Source organism: Juglans regia, chromosome 1, assembly GCF_001411555.2.
Source record: "Juglans regia cultivar Chandler chromosome 1, Walnut 2.0, whole genome shotgun sequence".
NCBI classification, from domain to species: Eukaryota; Viridiplantae; Streptophyta; class Magnoliopsida; order Fagales; family Juglandaceae; genus Juglans; species Juglans regia.
Window position 1 is genome coordinate 41,772,859 of NC_049901.1, and position 20,909 is coordinate 41,793,767.

General features: G+C 37.2%; 2 protein-coding genes across 4 annotated transcripts; one reads left to right on the plus strand and one right to left on the minus strand.

The window, feature by feature from the left end:
- Positions 1-1,796: 1,796 nt before the first annotated feature.
- On the plus strand, positions 1,797-12,757 carry LOC109012766 (alcohol dehydrogenase). Its single transcript, XM_018994567.2, has 8 exons — positions 1,797-2,210; positions 7,796-7,931; positions 8,071-8,140; positions 8,303-8,396; positions 9,283-9,496; positions 10,421-10,562; positions 10,757-10,927; positions 12,141-12,757. The coding sequence occupies exons 1-8, from the start codon at positions 1,892-1,894 to the stop codon at positions 12,330-12,332; spliced, it is 1,338 nt and encodes a 445-aa protein (XP_018850112.1). The 5' UTR covers positions 1,797-1,891; the 3' UTR covers positions 12,333-12,757.
- A 590-nt stretch (positions 12,758-13,347) lies between these two features.
- LOC109012763 (DDT domain-containing protein DDB_G0282237-like) lies at positions 13,348-19,725 on the minus strand. Of its 3 annotated transcripts, XM_018994556.2 has the most exons (13): positions 19,565-19,725; positions 18,877-18,965; positions 18,284-18,451; positions 17,817-17,989; positions 16,342-16,784; positions 16,181-16,259; positions 15,606-15,952; positions 15,070-15,515; positions 14,818-14,977; positions 14,551-14,712; positions 14,385-14,473; positions 14,236-14,280; positions 13,348-13,763 (listed from the first exon to the last, which is right to left on the minus strand). In XM_018994556.2, exons 3-13 carry the CDS (start codon positions 18,394-18,396, stop codon positions 13,613-13,615), a joined length of 2,208 nt encoding a protein of 735 aa, XP_018850101.1. In that variant the 5' UTR covers positions 18,397-18,451; positions 18,877-18,965; positions 19,565-19,725; the 3' UTR covers positions 13,348-13,612. The 3 variants fall into 3 exon arrangements, with proteins under 3 accessions (XP_018850101.1, XP_018850100.1, XP_018850103.1); XM_018994555.2 differs by lacking the exon at positions 18,877-18,965; XM_018994558.2 differs by lacking the exons at positions 14,236-14,280; positions 18,877-18,965.
- Positions 19,726-20,909: the final 1,184 nt, after the last annotated feature.

Sequence of the window (20,909 nt, forward strand, 5' to 3'; positions counted from 1 at the left end):
ATTTTATCTACAAAATCAAAGGATGGTCTTTCCTATTTAGTTTGTTTTATTTTGCACTGAACATAAATTAAAATTAAATTAAATTTTAAAATTAAAAAAAAAAAGTGTCCGAGCCCATAAGGACAGCCGGTTGTAGAGGACTTAGGTCGCCTGGTTGGGGATCCTGTCATTGACGGGGACAAATGCCAACAAAATAAAGCGAGTGGGGAAACAGATTGTACTCTCGCATGTGGTGATATGACAACTACGGGAAAAGAAAGGAGAAAGAAAATGGGTGGACAGGGTGTGCGGGGGCGGTGCAAGTGTTGGCCAACTTGGCCTGGCAGAGAGTTTGAGTTGTGTGCCTTGCTGGCACTTGGATCCTGCTTTAGATTAACATGGAAAAGCAGCACTCTCCTACATACCCCAACCTTTTCCCTTTCCATCTGTTGTCCAATAAAAGATCACCACGTAATCGGAACAACTGTATTCCGATCCTCATTGGGTCACTGTATCACCCCCGAATTTAGCGTTTTAATCCTCCTTTTATTTTTTGCTTTTTTTTAATTGGCCTTTTCGGCTGGGGCAAGTTGAATGCGTGGCTGTCTGGTTGATTGTCTTAACCGCTGGATTTCAGCTTTCAGTGCATCCAATGATTGAAACGGTCTCCTTAGGATTTGGTAAATGAGAAAAATAAAATAAAATAAAAACTTTCGTGCATACGTCGTTGAAGGAGCATGATTATCATTAATTATTTCATAGGAATTGGGACTAATTATTACGAGTGTGTCTAACATTTACTAGGTACTCCATTTTAACAAAACTCACGGACCACTTATTTTGTATTCTGATTATCTTAGAATTCAATGGCGTGTGATACTCAATTATTTATTGCGAATCATGTAATTTTTTACATTTTTTTTAAATATCATCATTTTTCCCTCTAAGACTATAATTATAATCATAGTTTAGTATCTCTAGAGTAGTATTATTATGGTAAAAAAACTATTCATATTTTTTAATGAGAACTGTTACATATACAGAAAAATTATATAAAAATAAACTCATAAATTAATTTGATTTCATAAAAATAATTTTATAATCTGACGTATCACATCAATTTGTATGTTTACTTTTGTATAGTATCGTTGTGTCTAAAGTATTTTCTTTTTAAAATAAGTTAACCAAGTTAAGTGAACATACATACCCGTGAATATCTCGGTGCCTGATCAATCATTGAGGCTCAAGCAATAAAAATGGCAAGCTTGCCACTACATAAACTCAGACTCAACTTTAATTTAACAATTATAAGCAATTTTTCAACGGTGGAAACTATCCTATCACAATTTGAAAGGTACTCTTTTACACACATAGACAGCCAAAGATAATATTGATGGACTTTGATTGGAGAAACAATAACAACCCCACTAATAACTAAGGAAACATGAGCCCTTAAATGAGATTATCTAGATGTTAACATAAATAATTTTGAGATGAGATAGATTAAAAATATTTTTTAATTTAAATTGAGTCTTAGATGACATTATCCATTTATATTTAGATTTAAAAAAAAATATATTAAAGGGCAATAAAAATATTATATTTTATATAATAAAATAAAAATTAAATAGGAGTGTAATATACATCTTTAATAGTTTCATAGTATAGCATGGGCTTATCAAAACCGATAAAGAAAAAGAAAGAAAAAAAAAATTGAAGAAAGTCCAAAAGGGTTGGGTCAAAAATTTTGGACAAAGACCCGAAGAGAATTATTAAAAGGCCAAACGGATCGACTCAATGGGATTGGTCGGGACAGTGGGCCCTCGAGAAGCGAGCATTATGCACATATCCAAATCAGCCTTCGCCGTTATCTCTATCAGTCAATCAAATCTTTCATTGTGAGCAAAACCAGATGGCCTACCCTCGTATGATTCGCAGAGCCATCGCCGAGACCCACTACTTGAGATCTTCCTGGTGCTTCGGCAACAGATTCTCGACCCACCATGCCATCTCTAACGTAGACGACAACAACAACGAGAAAAAGATCATCGATAATGGTTGGGGTGGTCATGGTTCGTTTCGTCGTTATTCTAACTCCAGCTCACTGGGGGGAGTCGGACTGCCTTCGTACATGCGCGCAGCTGTGTTTTGGGAACCCAATAAGCCCCTTACAATCGAAGAATTCCGCATGCCTCGTCCCAAGGCGGGCGAAGTTCTCATCAAGACCAAGGGTATTTTTAATATCATGCTTCGCCGATCCTTTTTTTTAGGTTTTACACTTGATGTTGTTTTGTTGCGGAGGAGATGCATGGATAGAAAGAGATTCTGCAGTTTTGAGATTTTTGGATTTTCAAATGCTTCACTGAACTGATCCTCCTCTAATGCACAGACCGTAAAGTTGGATGATCATGGATTCTTGTTACTTACTGGATTAAGCATAATTCATACGAGCAATGTACAATCTATTAGTCCATCTGATTTCCTGTTCGTCTTCGTTTGGTTCGTGACAAAATCCTGTAGAAGAGTAATCATAATTTTGAATTGTTAACTTCTTAACGATTTAAAATCCCGAGGAAGCAAGGAGCTCCGCCGGGCTGAAAGGGTTCATCTATTTAAAGAATTTAATTTGTTTGTTTGCCTCTTTTTGTTTGCTAATTATTTTGTTTGGTTGTAGAGTGAAAATAAATAAGTCAATTATAGTGATAGCATTTCAAAATAATATAATTGTGGTAGGGTCCATCTATTTATCTAGGCCACTTAAATATAACACGGCTAAAGTTAATGTAATTTTCGGACATCTCGCACATTTTAGCAGTCCAGCTTTATTTGTTTGTGCACGATTAGATTCTGTGTTACTTTACAAGTATCTAAGCTCTAAGCGGACATAAACCGGAGATCTCAAACTAAGACTAATTTAGTTTGATAATCCTTGTTCCGTTTTGTGAGAAAGAAGGAATGAGAGAACACAAGCATTGCAATTCTGTGAAGAATTTCCTCAGTGCAGATTTCATTGATATGCATGTCTTTATCTAGGCATATGAAAACTACAAGTGGTCTAATAGGAGTGATACAGAGTAAAAGATGGAAATGAAAAAGGGGATAAAAGTTAGTTACATTTGCTATACAATATGACAAATAAAAAAAAAAGTGTTGTCACTAGAATATTCCTGAGTACTATGTTGCTGCTGCATCATCAGAGGTGATATTCGATCCTTTGCCTTTCTGTTGTGATTCATTTTTGAGGCTAAGGTTGATACGCCCCCTCGAGCCCAATAAGGTGTCAACCACATTGAGGCTTGACCTTAAGAAAGAATATCTATCAGCAACAAACGGTTTGGTGAAAATATCAGCCAATTGATATTTGCTACTGCAAAAAGAAACTTGTAGAGTCTTGGTAGTAACTCTGTCACAAATGAAGTGAAAATCTATGTCCATGTGTTTAGTGCAAGAGTGATAGACTAGATTGGAGGTGAGGTATGTGGCGCCCATGTTATCACACCATAAAACTGGTGGATGAAAAGAGTGAAGCCGAGCTCTTTGATTAAAGTTTGAAGCCAAATAAGTTCTGAAGTGGTGTTGGCTAAGGATTTATATTCAACCTTAGTACTGGATTTGGCCACAGTATGTTGTTTCCGAGAGCTCCAAGAGATAAGATGATTATCCAAGTAAATGCAAAAACCTCTTGTAGATCGTCTGTCATCGGGATAGCCAGCCCAATCGGCGTCGGAGTAGGCATGAAGAACAGAACCATATTTCTTGGCAAAGAACAAACCATGATTGATTGAAAATTTTAAGTACCTCAAAATTCTTTTAACTGCAGACCAATGAGTGACTTTAAGGTCATGCATAAACTGACAGACCTTGTTCACAGTGAATGAAATATCAGGTCTAGTTAAGGACAGGTACTGCAGACTCCCAACAACATTTCTAAACAAGGTGAGATTGTCAAAAGATGGTGAATCAAACCTGGAGAGTTTAATGGAAGCGGACATAGGAGAGGATGTGGGGTTGGCTTCCAGCATGTTAGTTTTCCTAAGGATATCAGAGATGTATTTTCTCTATGAAAGTAACATACCACTGGGAAGATAATCGAGCTCAAGACCAGGAAAATAAGAAAGACAACCATAGTTAGGGCACTTAGGATCAACAAAGCCAGGTGGTTGTTGCATAAACATAGTCTCATTGAGTCTCCCATGGAGAAATGCATTTTGAATATCAATCTGCCTTAAGGGCCAGTTTTGTAAAATAGCAAGAGAGAGCACTAACTGAATAGTGGTGGGTTTCACGACGGGATTGAAGGTCTCCGTGTTGTTGACACCGGGCTGTTGGTGGAAGCCTTTCGCAACAAGCCTGGCTTTTCTTCGTTCAATTGATCAGTCCGAGTGTAACTTGGTCTTGAAGACCCACCTGCAACCAACGAGATTAGACACATTCGTAGGGGGAACAAGGGTCCATTTACGGGTGTTCACCAGAGCTTCGTATTCTTTGGTCATGGTGTCACACCATTTCGAGAATTTTGAAGTTAGAGCAAAGTTAGAGGGTTCGTATGGGACAGATTGGGTTGATAGAAAACAATTTCGAGTGGGATAAGGGATGGTCCCATCAGTGAGAACATGAGGGCGAGAGGAATTGGTTTGGGACCTGGTGATGATCGGGGATCGAGGGGGAACTAAACAGGGTGGAAGAGAGGTCAGTGGGAGATGGTATCTGGGAAGACGAAGGGGAGTGAATGAACTGAGTGAGACAAGGTGGGTCAACAAAGAGAGTGAGTTGAGTTGGGTTTGATAGATTAGGAGGAGGATTAGATGGGCCAGATGGAGTGGATGGGCTTGTATTGAGTGCATTATGATGGACCAGATTCGTGAAAGCTGAGGAATTGAGGGGAGACAAATTTGAAGTTGGGTTTGAAGTTGGTGGTGGGCCTAAGATAGAAGGAGTAAGGAAAGGAAGGGGTACAATAGAGGTGTTGGACGGAGAGATGGGGGTAGTGGCTTTTTTGTAGGGAAAAAAATGTTCATTGAAAGTGACATCCCGTGAGATGTAGAGACGATTGGTATTAAGGTCGAGACATTTATAGCCTTTGTGAGAAGGGCTATATCCAGGAAAGAGACATGGAGTGGATCTAAAGTTTAATTTGTGACGGTTGTAGGGCCTTAAATTGGGCCAACATTGACAACAAAAATTTTTTAGAAAAGAATAATTTGGTGATTTATTATGAACCATGAAATAGGGAGATTTATTTTGAAGGACCGGAGTTGGGACTAAATTGATTAAGTAAGTGGCCGTTGCAAAGGCATCATCCCAAAAGGGGAGTGGGAGAGAGCTTTGGGCTAAGAGGGTGAGCCCAGTTTCTACAATGTGCCGATGTTTTCGTTCAATGAGTCCATTTTGTTGATGGGTGTGTGGACAAGAAAATCTATGTAGAATTCCAAGATTTTTACAAATTGTTGTAAGAGGACAAAATTCACCTTCGGCATCGGTTTGAAGAGAAATTATTTTAGTGTTAAAGAAACGTTCAACAAAGTGAATGAAGCTTGTAAAACATCTGATTTCAATTTAATAGGAAATATCCAAGAGAAACGAGTAAAATGGTCAACAATTGACAAATAGTATTTAAAACTATTCATAGACAAAACAGGAGCTAGGCCCCAAACATCGGCCCATATTAATTCTAAAGGCTTGCGAGTGATTGTGGAGCTTGAATAAAAGGGTTGTTGCCGTGCCTTTGCAAGGGGACACTATGGGCAGTTGAAGTTGGAGACGTTGGGGAAATATGGCAAGCGGTTGGCACGCAGTTTTTTGAAAACTAAAACAAAAGAAGGATGACCAAGGCGTTTGTGCCATTGGTCGTTGTTCTTTCACCAAGAGAAGCCGATGGGGAGGAAGAAAACAAAGGGGGAGGAAACTGATAAAGTCTATCATGAATTGGTCCGCTGATGAGGAGCTTCCCGGTTGATGAATCCTTAATAGAGAAATGATTTGAATGAAATTCAAAAAAGCAAGCATTGTCAGTACAAAACTTGGAGACATATACAAGATTCTTTGTAATGGCAGGAACATGAAGTAAATTATGAAGTTGAAAAGAGGACGAGTTAGAAAGAAAAGAAGCATCACCGATATTGTTAATTGGCAAGCCATTGCCATTGCCCACTCTAATTTGTTCGTTGCCAGAGTACGGTTCAGAGGAGAAATTTAGTTGAGAGATGTCCTGGGTTATGTGGTGGGTGGTTGCTGAATCAGGGTACCAGGTTGGGTCAATGGTGGTAGAAAGTGTAGTGTAGTTTGTTGAATCAGGGTACCAGGTTGGGTCAATGAGCGTGGTGGGTCTTGCTGGTAGGCATGGTTAAAACCTATAGTGACACTGAAGTGCTATGTGACCTTGTTCGGAACATACTTGACAGGTTGGACGATTTGGGTTTGGAGTGTAAGAATTATTTTGTGAAGGTGAGAAGCCACCTGTGTTAAAGGGTTTGGTTCGGCCTCGGTTGTATCTATTCCCCCTATATGAGACTCTACCTCACTGGTCACGGGGAGTTGTAGAACCTAAGTTCATAGATGGTGCAAATGAAGCGGAAGAGGCAGTTGTGCGTGAGGCATGAGACATCCTACTTTCATGAATAAGAAGAAGATGATAAAGCTCAAGAGTAGTAATCGGATCGCTTCTGGTGGTTATGGATGTCACAAAGGACTCATACGAAGGACCAAGTCCATTCAGAAGGTAGGTTATGAGTTCTTTATCAAGTAGAGGATTACCAGTTGCTGCAAGAGTATCTACAAGCATCCTAACTTTGCTAAAAAAATCTGGTATGGAGTGTTCTCCTTTGGACAGATTGGTAAGTTGAAAACGCATTTGAAACTCCTTGGCTTGAGAATGTGAGCTGAATATTGATTGAAGAGAAGATCATAAATCCTTTGAGGTTTCTGCTGACATGACATGAGCAACAACAGACTCGGTGAGTGAAGAGAATAAAATGCTTAGAATCATTTGATCAGTTTTTTTCCAGGAGAGATAGGCTGGTATGTTTTTTGGTATAGAACCAGAATCAGAGGGAAGATATTTTGGTGTAATAGTCTGAGTCCCATCAACAAAATGAAAAGATCTTGATCCCTCAAATAAGCAGAAGTTTGAACTTTCCAAAGTAGATAATTATCAGTATTCAACTTGATGGATACAATATGGGAGAAGGAAGAAGAAAAAGAGGAAGAAGGAGCGATGGGATTCGTGGGTTCTGCAGTCATGGGGGGAAGAAGAAAGGATCAAGAGACTGCTAGTCAGCAGCTCTGATACCATGTGAGAAAGAAGGAATGAGAGAACACAAGCATTGCAATTCTGTGAAGAATTTCCTCAGTGCAGATTTCATTGATATGCATTTCTTTATATAGACATATGAAAAATACAAGTGGTCCAATAGGAGTGATACAGAGTAAAAGACGGAAATGAAAAAGGGAATAAAAGTTAGTTACATTTGCTGTACAATATGACAAATAACAGAAAAGTGTTGTCACTAGAATATTCCTGAGCACTATGTTGCTGCTGCATCATCTGAGGTGATATTCGATCCTTTGCCTTTCTGTTGTGATTCCATTTTTGAGGCTAAGGTTGATACATTTATACCAATTTCAAAGCTCTCTGCAATATTTGCAGAAGTTGACTGTTGGACTGTTATGTGGTAATTTGCATTACCTTCATTGTCTGCTGCTCGTGTGAACTTTGCTCTTGTTGATTTTATAGTTTAAGGCAGCTCATGACCTGATCCTTTTTTTATTATATGTGATTATTCTGCAACGGCATCTGATAGTTGTATCTGTGATGCAGCCTGTGGAGTCTGCCACTCTGATCTCCATGTTATGAAAGGTGAACTTCCGTTTGCTAGTCCTTGTGTCGTGGGGCATGAGATAACTGGTGAAGTTGTTGAACATGGGCCTCTTACTGACAGAAAAATAGTTGAAAGGTGCAATTATTTGATAGATTAAAAGGTCCTGTGTTCAGTATTAAAATTTTGGAGCCTTAAGTCTTCAGAAAACACAATTATTTTAGTTGAGGGAGATAGCAAGCAACATAGATAAGTTGTTGTCTTCTTGATTTTTCAGATATCCACTTGGATCCCGTGTTGTGGGAGCTTTCATCATGCCTTGTGGTAATTGCTTGTTCTGTTCAAAGGTACTTTACTTACAAAAGCCACACTTTCCCTTCTGTAAATTTCATAGTCAAATTTTTTTATGCTGTCAAAGCTGCTGTAATCAATGCTGTAATTTTCACCATCTCCTTGAAGAAAGATATGTGGCACAAATTTGATATGAATATCAACGTAATTGAATAAAGGGCCATGACGATTTATGTGAGGACTTTTTTGCATATAACCGAGCCAAAGGAACCCTTTATGATGGTGAAACTCGGCTGTTCCTCCGCAGTGGTGGTAAGTATGCTTTCATGTACCACTTTTTCAATCCTTAATAATAATCATATCCTGTTTATCATTTGCTCATGCCGCTTTGGTGTTATCCTTATTATTATTACTATATGGTTTATAAAATATATTCACAGTTTACTAAATATCCATGTTATATATACTTTGATGGTCTACATCATCCACTTATAAAATTCTATTGTTGGCCTATTCAATATCTAGAAGCCGTAATAGTGTGAACCCCATTTTTGATATCTACATACTCAGTTGCACGTTAGTAAGAGCTGATTTCCCTCTATTGTAGTGGCTTTGTATTGGATATCATACATACTCATATTTCCAATATATGTCAGGAAACTTCATCACAATCAGCATTTTGTTTCCATCTGCATATATAACCCCTTCGCTTGGTATTGATTTATTGGTATCTCTTCAAACACTCTATACCTACAGGTCTAGAAGAAATTGATGAATTAAAAGCTAGGTAAGCTTAGGCTGCTTAGCCATTACAATATTTTTCTGCTTTTACAACTGGAAACAGTTAATTTTGGAATCAGTGATTTATTTTGCTGTTTTCCTATAAGTTGAGAATTTTTTATGATTTCCCTGGGAAAAAAATAAAGAATAAATCCTGTCTGTGCAGAAAATGGAAGACAACATGAGGATTTCTGGCCTTTCTATGCTTTTCTTCACTGTTCTATATTGACATGCTCCTATATATTTATTCACACACTCACTTTCTCTCTATTTCCATGTGGGCAAGGCAAGACTACTTTTTTTTCCTGAGTCGATTTGGTTTTCATCCTTATCTAAATTTGCTTAAAAATTGCTGGACTAATGCTAGTGGAATGTTTACATCATTATGGATTACTGAAAGCAACTCTATATTGTGTAGAAAAACCTGTGTTCATGTATAGTATGGGAGGCCTTGCTGAGTATTGTGTTGTCCCAGCACATGCATTGTCTATTTTGCCGGACTCATTGCCATACGCAGAGTCTGCAATTTTAGGATGTGCAGTTTTTACCGCCTATGGTGCCATGGCCCATGCAGCTGAGGTGCGTCCTGGGGATTCTGTTGCTGTGATTGGAATTGGGGGTGTTGGTTCAAGGTAAACATGGAAAGACCTCTCTCTCGCAATTATTGGGATGTTAAATTATGCTTATTAATTACTTTTTGGTGCCTTATATGCCTAAAACCTGCATTGCGTTTGCTCAGTTGCTGGGTTGGGGTATGGCAATTTTCTGGGTGCTGGGTTGTTTTTTGAAGTAGCATGTTCAGATGAGAACAATAATTACTTAAAATCCATGATATCAGAAAGGGTGACGGCAACGTGAGAGGCGTTTTGGATGGTGAGAATAGTACAGTTATACACAGATTCGCAACTTGCACCATTTTATGTTAATGGTATTTTTATGCTTTTATACATTTTTGTCCAAATAAATGATGGTTTTGACTAAGGGGGCAAGTTGACATTGAAACTACGAAATGGGGTCCAAGTTACACTATTCTTACAAGTATTTGAAAATTTTATTAGAAAGAGCAAAAAGGTATAGCCCAAGTACACAAGAAAGGATATAAGAAAATCATGAAAACTCAGTCAATTAAAATATATAAAAGCTGCCAAAAGGAATAGAGTATTGAAAATCATTGTCCATTCATGATCCTCAAAATTTTTATTATTCTTTTCCCTCCAAATACACCATGTTAGATAGATAGGGACCATTTTCCACAGTACTGCAATTTGTGGGTTGCCGTTGAAGAATTTTATCTTTTGCACTCAATGAGATTCTCGTCAAAGACTCCTGTTGATTCACTGTAGCATGTGGACGCCACATAAAAATAATGGCAACAGATCAAGGCAAAAAATAGCATGTATAGCGATGACATCCCTTTTACACAATTACTTATCCAAAAAGACATCCCTTTTCCACAATTGACTTTCTGCAAGATTTAAATGCATAGTTACATCTGTCATTCGTGGTTCAGTTTAATAAACTCTTTTAACCTTATTTGACTAGATTACTTGTTTCAGTTGCTTGCAGATAGCTAGAGCCTTTGGTGCTTCTGATATTATTGCTGTGGATGTTCAGGATGAAAAACTTCAGAAGGCCAAGGAGTTTGGTGCCACTCACACAGTAAATGCAATTCAGGAAGATGCCATTGAAAAGATAAGAGTATGTGTTTTATCTTTTTATCTGAGCTTAACTGTGTTTTTCTTGGTACTGATCTCAACTTTTAAAATGTTAGTGGTATTGCCAAACTTTTTCCCCCATGGATTTTTATTCAAACATACAAAACTAAAACTTACTATATTCTTTCTAAAGTTACGACCTCGCTGCTTCCTTAGTTGTTCCCTTGCTTTGAACAGGAAATTACTGGGGGAATGGGTGTGGATATTGCTGTGGAAGCCTTGGGAAAACCACAGACATTTTTTCAGTGTTTCAATAGTGTGAGAGATGGAGGAAAAGCTGTTATGATTGGACTTACACCAGCTGGTGCTGTAGGGGAGGTGGATATAAACCGTCTTGTTCGTAGAAAGGTGCACACTCTGTATCCAATAAATTTAATTTTGAAGTGTGCTATATCATAAACGAAGTTGCAGTGCCAAACTATTACATCACTCCATTTGTCATTGAAAGGGAAAAGGCCTGAGATGAAAGCTTTCAAGAAAAGACACGGAGCATTTTGATATACTGATTTCTAGGGAAGAACTTGAAATTTGATAATTTTGAGAAAGGAAAATATATCTGGATTTTATATATTTGCTAATGTAGTTAATAATTCATCCATTAATGTAGTTCTATCAAGGACTTCATTGAGAACTACCTTTCAATCAATATTGATTGCACCAATTCTATTACGTTTATTTTATACTTTTTTGAGTTTGGTCTGATCTGGAAGGTGTTTGTGATTTAATCGTAAAGGTTGTAGATTGTAACTAAAGCTATCAAGGAATCTATGGAGAGGTCAGCCAAAGTAATAAAGTTGGTAGCATGCTATGTTTCTCTCGTACTCCATGTATAGTTTGGTTTTCTTCATCAATGTTATAAATTAAAGACCCTATATGGGCTTTTTTTATTGGTTTCACTCTTTGGTTCAATATAGTATGCTCACTCTCTTGAGTTTACCCGATAGAACATGTTAGCATCTGTTGATAAGCAATATTGTCATTAAATACTGTCATTATTTCTTTATACTTTCTCGACACTTCAAATTATTATTTACATCCTAAATGTCTCGTATCTTCTTTTCCCTTCTTATGATGATGGTTTTTCTTTCTACTGCTGATCTCCCTCCATGTTCATGTCCTAATCCGGGCATCGCAGTGGCATGGGGGATATTGACTATTGAAGGACAGGCATCACAGTCGTGTTAAGAATTGAGGTGTTTTCGAAATGTGTAGTCTAAAATAATTTATTCTTACCCAAAAAGAAAATCATTTTGTAAATTATGGCTTTTCTTGGTTGTCACCAACTTCAATAATATTTTTACTTGCATTCAGAAGATTATAAAATCGGCTTCAATTTCATAGAAACAGAGATCTTAGTCTTAGCTCTAGCTAGAGTAAATGTAATTTTCACCTTACCTTGGGACAAATAAGGCCATGAAGTTGTCAGCTTGGTTCCCCTACAACTACATATTTACTAGGAAGTTTTCGCATTAATAACTTACATTTTCCTTGCACACTGGGTATGATTTAGAGTTGTTATAGCTCCAACCCCTTACCTTTTTCTTATGTTCTCATGGATCAGATTCAAGTCATTGGCTCCTATGGAGCAAGGGCAAGGCAAGATCTTCCCAAGTTGGTTAAACTGGCAGAAAGTGGCATCTTCAATCTCTCCAAGGCAGTTTCTAGAAAATACACCTTTGAGGAGGCAGGCCAAGCCTTCCACGATCTCAACCAGGGAAACATTGTCGGTCGAGCTGTGGTTGAGGTAATGTAGTTCTTGGTCAAGCGAGAACACAGTTGTTGATGACAAAGTCCCACCTCTAGTACTAGGCACCTGCCCTGCATTTTTAATAATATCTATGGGATAGATCTTGATCATGTTGTCATGCTTGATTTGTATCCTGGTCCGCTTTCTGAGCAGGGTGTGGTTGTGGATAGCTAATAGCTGGCTGTGGTTACATGTTTGTGATTTCTTTTCCCTGTAATGTGACTTGGAAATCTTTTTTAAAAGATGCAGTGAATTTTGTGTACTGTTGCGGTGTTTAAGAGATTAGGAACGTTTACTGCCGTGGTTTTTAACAGATTAGGGAGAAAGAGAGCTTTGTTTTCGGCCTATCGGGATAAAGAGGTAGGAAAAAGAGAGATTTTCCTCGTTTGTAGAACACTTGGATAAATGCAAAGTGCTGAGTTGGAATCCCATTCTAAGGATTCTCGTGGTTCCGGCAGTACCATTGATGAACAGTCAAGGGTGTATTAAGGAAAAATTTTATCATAAAAGTAAATGGTGTATTATTTTGTGATTCTTAAACAAAGATTTGTAGAAACTTCTTCAATATTAAATATTAAATATTATATTGGAAGTTGATTTAGCTATACTTGGAGTGAGAGGTTAAATATATTGACATGATCAGATAAAATAAGCTCATTGTTACACTTTAAAAAGAAACTTTGCTCATATGGTGTCCAAACAGAGCATGCAGAAGAATGGAAGCGCGCGCGCACACAACAGCTAGTAACGAAGATTGTAACATTCGCCACTATAATGATAAATGCCCAGAAAGGTCATTTACAAAATTTGAGTAGAGCATTATCAAGTGCTTGTTTATAGGGCTGGTTTGGTTACACAAAACTAAAGCATCTTATCTCATCTCATATAATTATTACAATTTTTTCAAACTTCCACACAAAATATAATAAATAATTTAATTTTTTTAAATTTTAAAACAAAAATAATATTAAAAATTTATATTATAACAATATTTTATTTAACTTTCAACAAAACATCTCATCTGAACTGCGTAACCAAATGAAGCCTAAGAGGAATGGAGTAAGAAAAACTTGTCCATCCCTTTCCTTTACATGGCCCCTACGCCCGCCCCGCCCCCCCCAACTACCAAATTCCCGCCGAACAAAATAATGAGCATGTGCTGATCTTCTGACTGATTCAACCAAATCCTATTCTCATCCATCTTACAGTGAGCTATAATTTAAGTGTATAAAAGACCTATCCTATATGAATGGAACCATAGTCCTCAGTACCAAACTCAAGCCCAGTTAGTCTTCCTTCCACTTGTTGACATACCTAAGGAATGCATTAGCAGGATTTTCCCTGGGTGGAGCCCGAACACGCGTAGATCTTCGGAGCACGGCCTCCTCCAGTGCAATCTTGTGAGCCAAAACTTTTGATCTCTTTTGAAGTTCCGCACTGTAAAAAAAAGTTGTATCAATTAAACAATCAGGGCAGCTACAGATACATTTTGGAAGTACTGAGTAACTATGACTTCTCCAAACATGCCAACTTCCTCCCGAAAGTGTAGCTTTAGATTAATAACAGTGACAAAGAGTTGCCCCACCCTCTGTGGCAACCAAGTCTTGTATTCAAAGAAAGAAAGTTCTATTTAATTTCATTCAGATTGATAGCAGCAGGCCAATGTTGACTTCAACCCTAATAAAGAAAAAATAGGGGAGCTGCCTCTGATCGTCTTTAGATATGATGAGCCTAAACATCCATGAAGACGAGTTCAATTGACTGAGGATCCTTACATGTATGTAAAAAAAAAAAGGTTCAGATTTGATAATCATCCTATATACAACACCTATTTTCACTGCCCTTTAGCCTCAGATCACTGTCTAGGACAGACACGTACAGACAAAAGAATAAAAAATGTTGAGCCAACCTGCACACACACAGGGAGGTACAAATGTGCACGGGTATGCGCCAACTACGAAGAAAAGTTGAAACAAGGTGATATTTGGTAAAGGAAAAATAACTGATGATTTCCAGGGAAGTATAGAAGGTATTCAATGAAAAAGTCAAGTAACTCACCATATTCTGCTATGGAATTTTTCCAGTTGTTTCTTAAGTGCCCTCTCTCTCTCACCCTTGATATTCAGTGAACCCATCAGAGCATCCAGCTGATCAAGAATGCCAAATAGGAATTACAAAATATATGAAAGGAACACAGTATAAACTAGCTAAGTAGAATGAATACCTCTTCCTTGCTACTGTAGTATCCCCACTCCTTGGAGTCAGAACTCTCAAAAAATATTCTACCATCGCGTCTAGGCCACCAATACCTGTTACAATGTCTGTCTCTGCCTAAGGGGTTGGTGCGTATCACTCGTTTCTCCATCTCCCGTTCATAAAACTCTCTCTGTGTTAGGAACAATGGCAAGAAAACATGAATAAAGAAAATACACGAACACAAGCAAGCACGAAATAACATGACAAAAGATGAGAGTAAGGAGATTGATTTAACCCTCTGTTCTTTATTACTTCTCTCAGTCTCTTCCTTTTTATCATCCTTCAAATATTTCAACCCTTCCTTCCTAGAATCTTTGCCATTATCTGCTGGGGCTTCAACATCCAAATTCTGCTTCTTGGCCTTCTTTGGTGCAGTGCTCAGAAAATTGTTATCACTGCAAAAATATGAGAAAAAGATAAATTACAAGTCTCAGATGAAAGATATCGTTATGAAATATACTTTCTTAGCGTAAGAAAGAATCAAAACCAAGTTCCGGATGCATTGCCCTGCTGATATGAAAGGACCTCCCCTTTTCCTTTCTTTTCTATGTGACCATTCTGTTTACTCAGGTTATCATTTGCTGCTACATTTTCTATGTTTTCTAAACATTTTTGATCAGTTAGTCCATTGGCGTCAGACTCAGCCTTTGAGTGTTCCTTCTCCTCCCTTTTCTTTCTGGCTTCTTCTAATGCTTCCCCCCTTCTTGTGGCGCCAAGTTCCTGCCACTGTTCAATAACGTCATCCAACTTCTCCCTAAAAATATCCGTTTGAAGCACTTTGTTAATCAATTCTCGTAAGATTCCCAATTTAGCATGAGCATCCAAAAGGCCATAATGCCCCCGCTTAATAGTTGCTATATAAGTGCATAATTCAGGAAGTTGCATCAATTCCAAAAAATCGCATAAATACTCTGTCCAATTGATCTGGGTGATCTGAAATGGAAAGGATAAATCAGGACATGCCAACTACTAACAGGACAAAAGATGTAGAAATCACAAAGAAAATGAGGATGGAATGTTAACCTTTAATTTCCGATTTCTTTTCTCTACAGCCAACAAATATTCACCATCGTCTTTTATGAGCAATCGAAGAAGAGCTGAATGAGATTCCACAAGGAGAATCGGACTGCTGTCCTTGTGACAGATGGCATTTTCAAAATCTTCAAAAGTGAACGGCCACAAGTGCAACAGCCTACTAAATGATGAACAAAAATCCCAGACCATCAAAAGATCCCCAACACAATCCATGGGAACATTGAAGTCCCTCAATGGAGAAGGGCGGTCAGGGAAAATAGGATCATCTGGACCAGGTTGCACCAACAGGTCATCAATTGGATATTTGATAGGTTCTTCCACTGGTCGATCATTTTCTAAAAATTCAAGAAAACAATAAAAACAATGAAATGAAAATTCTAACAATTTTTACCTCACAAGAAAGTACTACTAAAAAGCGCCTGAAGCACCCTCTCCCAAAACAAAATGCTAAAAAGTTGTAAACATTGATACTGTACTCTGCCACAAGCAACAATATAAAACATACTGCAAGCTCAAAAGGGCCAAAAAACAGACCCACAATAAGGTCACTTCAGTATGTGTACCTTTCTCCATGATTGCAACACCAAATCTCTCACCATCTATCTTCTTCCTTTTATTTTTTCCAGATTCTTTTTTGACTTCCTGAATATGATAGATACGAGAAAAAAAAAATGACATCATAACCATATCAAAAGAAAGGACCAAACAAGCTATAAATAATTACCATGCCACTTTTGCTATCTTCCTCATTTTTCCTTCGCTTCTTGTAGCAGACTACTTGACCATCCTTAAAGAAAACTTGGCTCCTTAACTCTTCTGGAGGATCAGTTGAAATTCCATGATGTTGTGCCAGTTTATCGTGAAGGACCCAAGGAGCACTTCGGTATGTAGATTCCCGAATAAAAGACTTCAAAACAGCTCTGCTAAAAGGCAACTTCTTATGTACTAAATCTTCTCCATTCACCAATGAATTTTCCATTACTTTCTTATTTTTATCAAGCCATGTGACCTCATATTGGATTTTTTCAGGAGCTTCCTCTAGAACTTTTGATATTTTGCATGGAAATAGATCATTGTCCTTCCTTCCATACAACTCAGCACCTACAAACAAGTGGTGCCGCAACTTTTCAGCTATTTTGTCAGCAAGATCTTTCAGTGAAAGCGTACCTGCAAAAACAAAAGATCAGGAGATATAGAACTACAACAAAATTGTCACTCCAAGGCAAATAATAACTTGAAGGAGTGAGCCAACTCATGATTAGCCAACAACACACTTGGAATGTTAAGCACATTATCATAACACCTAAAATCAATTTGAGACAAGCATGTCTCCAAATCTCTTTCTTTCTTAATGGACTGTTTTTATCCAATAACATTCTAATATTTTCCCAAACTATTCACAACAATTACAGCTCAAGAAGTTAATTTATATAGCATCAATATATTCACATGCCTCAAGCTTATCAGTGCACGTCTGGTCTCCATGAATCACCTTCAGGGTCACACGGAATACACTAAAAGAAACTTTATCTGAGAGCCAATTGGTCAGACCATCCAAAGAAGCCATTAAGAGTCCGATATTAACCCCATGAGTACTTAGTAATGTTTTGGTAAGCAGATTTATGTTCCTTATCTAAAATTGCTAAGTGTTTGATTTAGAAAATTTTAAATCTCAGCGTTATGATATGAATGAAAAGTAATATTATATCCTTAATGGGAAGGGGTGTTACAATTACAGTCTAGAATTTGGACCGTTTATAAATTCTAAATAAGAAGGAAGACCCACCCAAATCACAAGAATGAATAACTCAAATCAATAGTACGTAGCTCCAAACCATTGCATGTGTGCTTATTTTCACCTCTCCATATTATTCACATAATGCAAAGAGGGCCATGGGACTATTCCCATGTCATCCAAAGGTAAACATCAATCACCTTTCTTGGTATCACCAAACAAAGTTAACAAACCCTGACACAGTAAATATTTTGATCCAGAATTCCATGATGTGTGTTTGCGTGTATATATGGAGTTTTATAGGAATCCAGGATACCCATGAACCAAACAGCATTCTAAAGGCAATGAAGCACATACACACTGATATAGAGAGAGAGGGAGGGAGGGAGGGAGGGAGGGAGGAAATCTGGATAACAAATCAAGGTAAAAGATTTTATTTGTAATATGGGTTGATGGGTACTTACTGTATTGGATGATACATAGTGAAGGAGCCATAAGCTCTTTGGGGAACTGCTGAACCTTTTCTGCTGCCCGTTTTTCTGACACCAAAGCCTCCTCATAAGTCAAGCTAGTTTTCCCAGTGACTTTACAAACCCAAACTCTTCGTCGATACAAGTTTATTCGGTTCAAATATTCCCTGATCTAGGTTAAGAAAGACAAACAAATAGTAATGCCCAGTGGCATCTGGTTACTGAATTATGTAAAGCTTGATAACAAGTTATCCATAATTGGGGACTCAGAAATTTTTCCCAAAAGAATCAAATAAAATTATTTGGCTCCATCAAGTCGAGTTTTTCATCTGGTCAATACCAGAAGCAGAAAAACAGCATAACTGAAATTGTAATCTTCTTTCAGCTGGTTTCCTCAGCAACCGAGTGGAGTAGAAAAAATCCAAAAACAAAAACTTAATAAGAACTAAAAAGAAGGATACAAATAATCCTTAAATATCTCTTTCGTGAAACGAACTTGGTAAACAAGCTCACTAGACTCCAAATCTTCAGGCGGTTCTACCAAGGAAAAAGGCTTTCTTTTCAGCAAAGGCATTGTGATGGCTCAGTCCACCACCAGTAATAGCAACCCAAACAAGGACCCTCACTTCCTGTATCAAAGGCAATCATATAGAAAGTTCGAGGTTGTGAGTTCAATATGCAGTGGGTGCATCTGCAACTTAACAATAAAAACAGTTTGGTAAGGTTTCCTCTTCCTACCAGTGTGGAACAAAAAGCATAATACTGTAATACTAAATATGGAGTTGTTCTATTTTCAAGTCGGCGAGTAGAGCACACAATCTACATCAATTAAATAATAAAATTTGATTTGTAAGATTCAAATTTTAGAATTTATCTTCCAAATCAAATTATAGGCACTTTACTAGGTGTGTACTACATACCGGCTTGAGAATATAATTTTTCCTAAATATGATTCGAATTTCCTATTCCATTTTCGTTCTTCCAAATTTTAATCAATCACAGAGCCAAGAAGGTAATCAACTAAACATCAGGATATGATACATTCACTTCTTACATGACACAACACATAGCTCGGAATGACTCATTAAGCAATCCTCAGTCATATCGATTGGGTTCAAAAGCTATATGTAGAATACATAAACCCTACAAGAAAAAATGATGACCAAATCACTTCCAGTAACTCAAACCAAGAAAGAGTGTTACAACAACCTCGTAATCATAATTGCACTAATTTAATATAAAAGTAATGTGCATGGCTACGAGGATGCCGTAGAGAAAAACAGAGAAACCCGATAATGTCAAGTTTCAGTATAACAACGTGATGAGGGTACTTTCAATCTCACAAAAATGGAAAAAAACAAAAAACTGGTAAGTATATTTGTGTTGGCCTTCATAGCTACCCAACAAAGAAAAAAAGAGACCCATATCTAAGAGAACAAAAAGAAACCCTAGAACGTTCTGTTTACGGGATCCCATTTAAAAAAGACGCACATCAGCCCAAGTGCAAGACCAATAAAACGCATCACCATCAACACTCAACAAGAGCAAAATGCCCATCAAACCGAACAAGTTCTAGAACCTAGAAACAAGAAAATTCAAACAAGAAATGGGGAAAAAATCAAAAGCCACCGACAACAAGGCAAAACCTCCATTCCCGCCAGAAACAATTGGAACTTATTGAGTTAAAAGCATAGAAACAGGGCAATACGAGAAAAAAGAGCGAGCGAGCATGTTGTTCTTACAGTGTCAGAGCGTTGGCTGAATGTGGGAAAGCAAAAATGTGCGTAATTTTGGTGAGAAATGAGGAGAGAGCGGTTCTTTCGGTTTGTCTATAATATGTTCAGTTTTTAGAGAGAGAAGGGGAGAAGTTTCTCACGCTTTCTTTCTCTCACTTGCTGCCTCCTCCCCCTCGTTGTTGGAAGCCCAGTCCTTTTATATTATATAGGATGGATGCGTGAATTAATTTATTGCAATTTTGCCCTTCGAGAAATGGCTATTTACGAATACGTATTGCGTTTTTTCCTCCTTATCTTTTGGTTAACTCAAAGATTTTTATTTTTGGAAACTCAAAAATAAAATAAGCTCTATTTTTTCTTATTTTTATTTAAATTAAGGAAAGTTGTTTTATCCACTATCTTATATCTAGATATTAACTTATATTTAGATATTAACTTAGATTGTTGAGCGATACTATTTTTCATTTTATATTCTATTATCTTCAACTATATGCTAATTTAATACATTTTTAGTAACTTTATACATCAAGCACTAAAATGAACAGTTGCTTAAAATATTTATATTAATTAAAAGAAAAAATTTCTATTTTTTTCTCAATAAAATGGAAAATTTGACATATTAACATATTGACTTGAGTTGAGAAGTACAACAAACTCTCACACTCCAACATAAAATCAAACTATCGCATCTTATATAATTATTATAATTTTTTCAAATTCCTACACAAAATATAATAAATAATTCAATTTTTTCAAATTTCAAAACAAAAATAATATTATAATAATATTTTATTCAATTTTTAACAAAATATCTCATCTAAATTGCATAACTAAACAAGACCTAATAATTCTCGAGGTCCATACCTAATAATTCGGATATTGATTAAAGTCACAAATAAGCATTGAGAGATTGAATAAAAAATGGGAATTTTCTTTTAATCCCATGACATGTTCATTGGTTTATGATGAGCTTTTGGATGGACCCCAACTTTGGGTATGTAGCCTCCAATATGGAGTGATTCAAGTTCACCTTGACGCTTGGTGGGGAAAAAAGGGGGAAGAATGAAAACTAAGAAATTTTGAAGGAATATCCTAAGGGTCACCATGATGCTCACGACAGTGAAACTTGTGGTCAATAGGGAAGGAGTGGTCTTAAGCATCCTTCTCAAAGGACTCAATAAATAAAATTGACAAAATGCTCAATCGCCTTAAATTCGTCAAACGAGGTATAGAAATTTAGAATACCAACTTCTTCAAAGTTGAAATTTGAAAACCCGGGAAGTTCTTAGAATCTTCCATGTGAAACTCGTGTTCCGAAATCAATATTTTTCAGCTTTATATTTTACGTTTA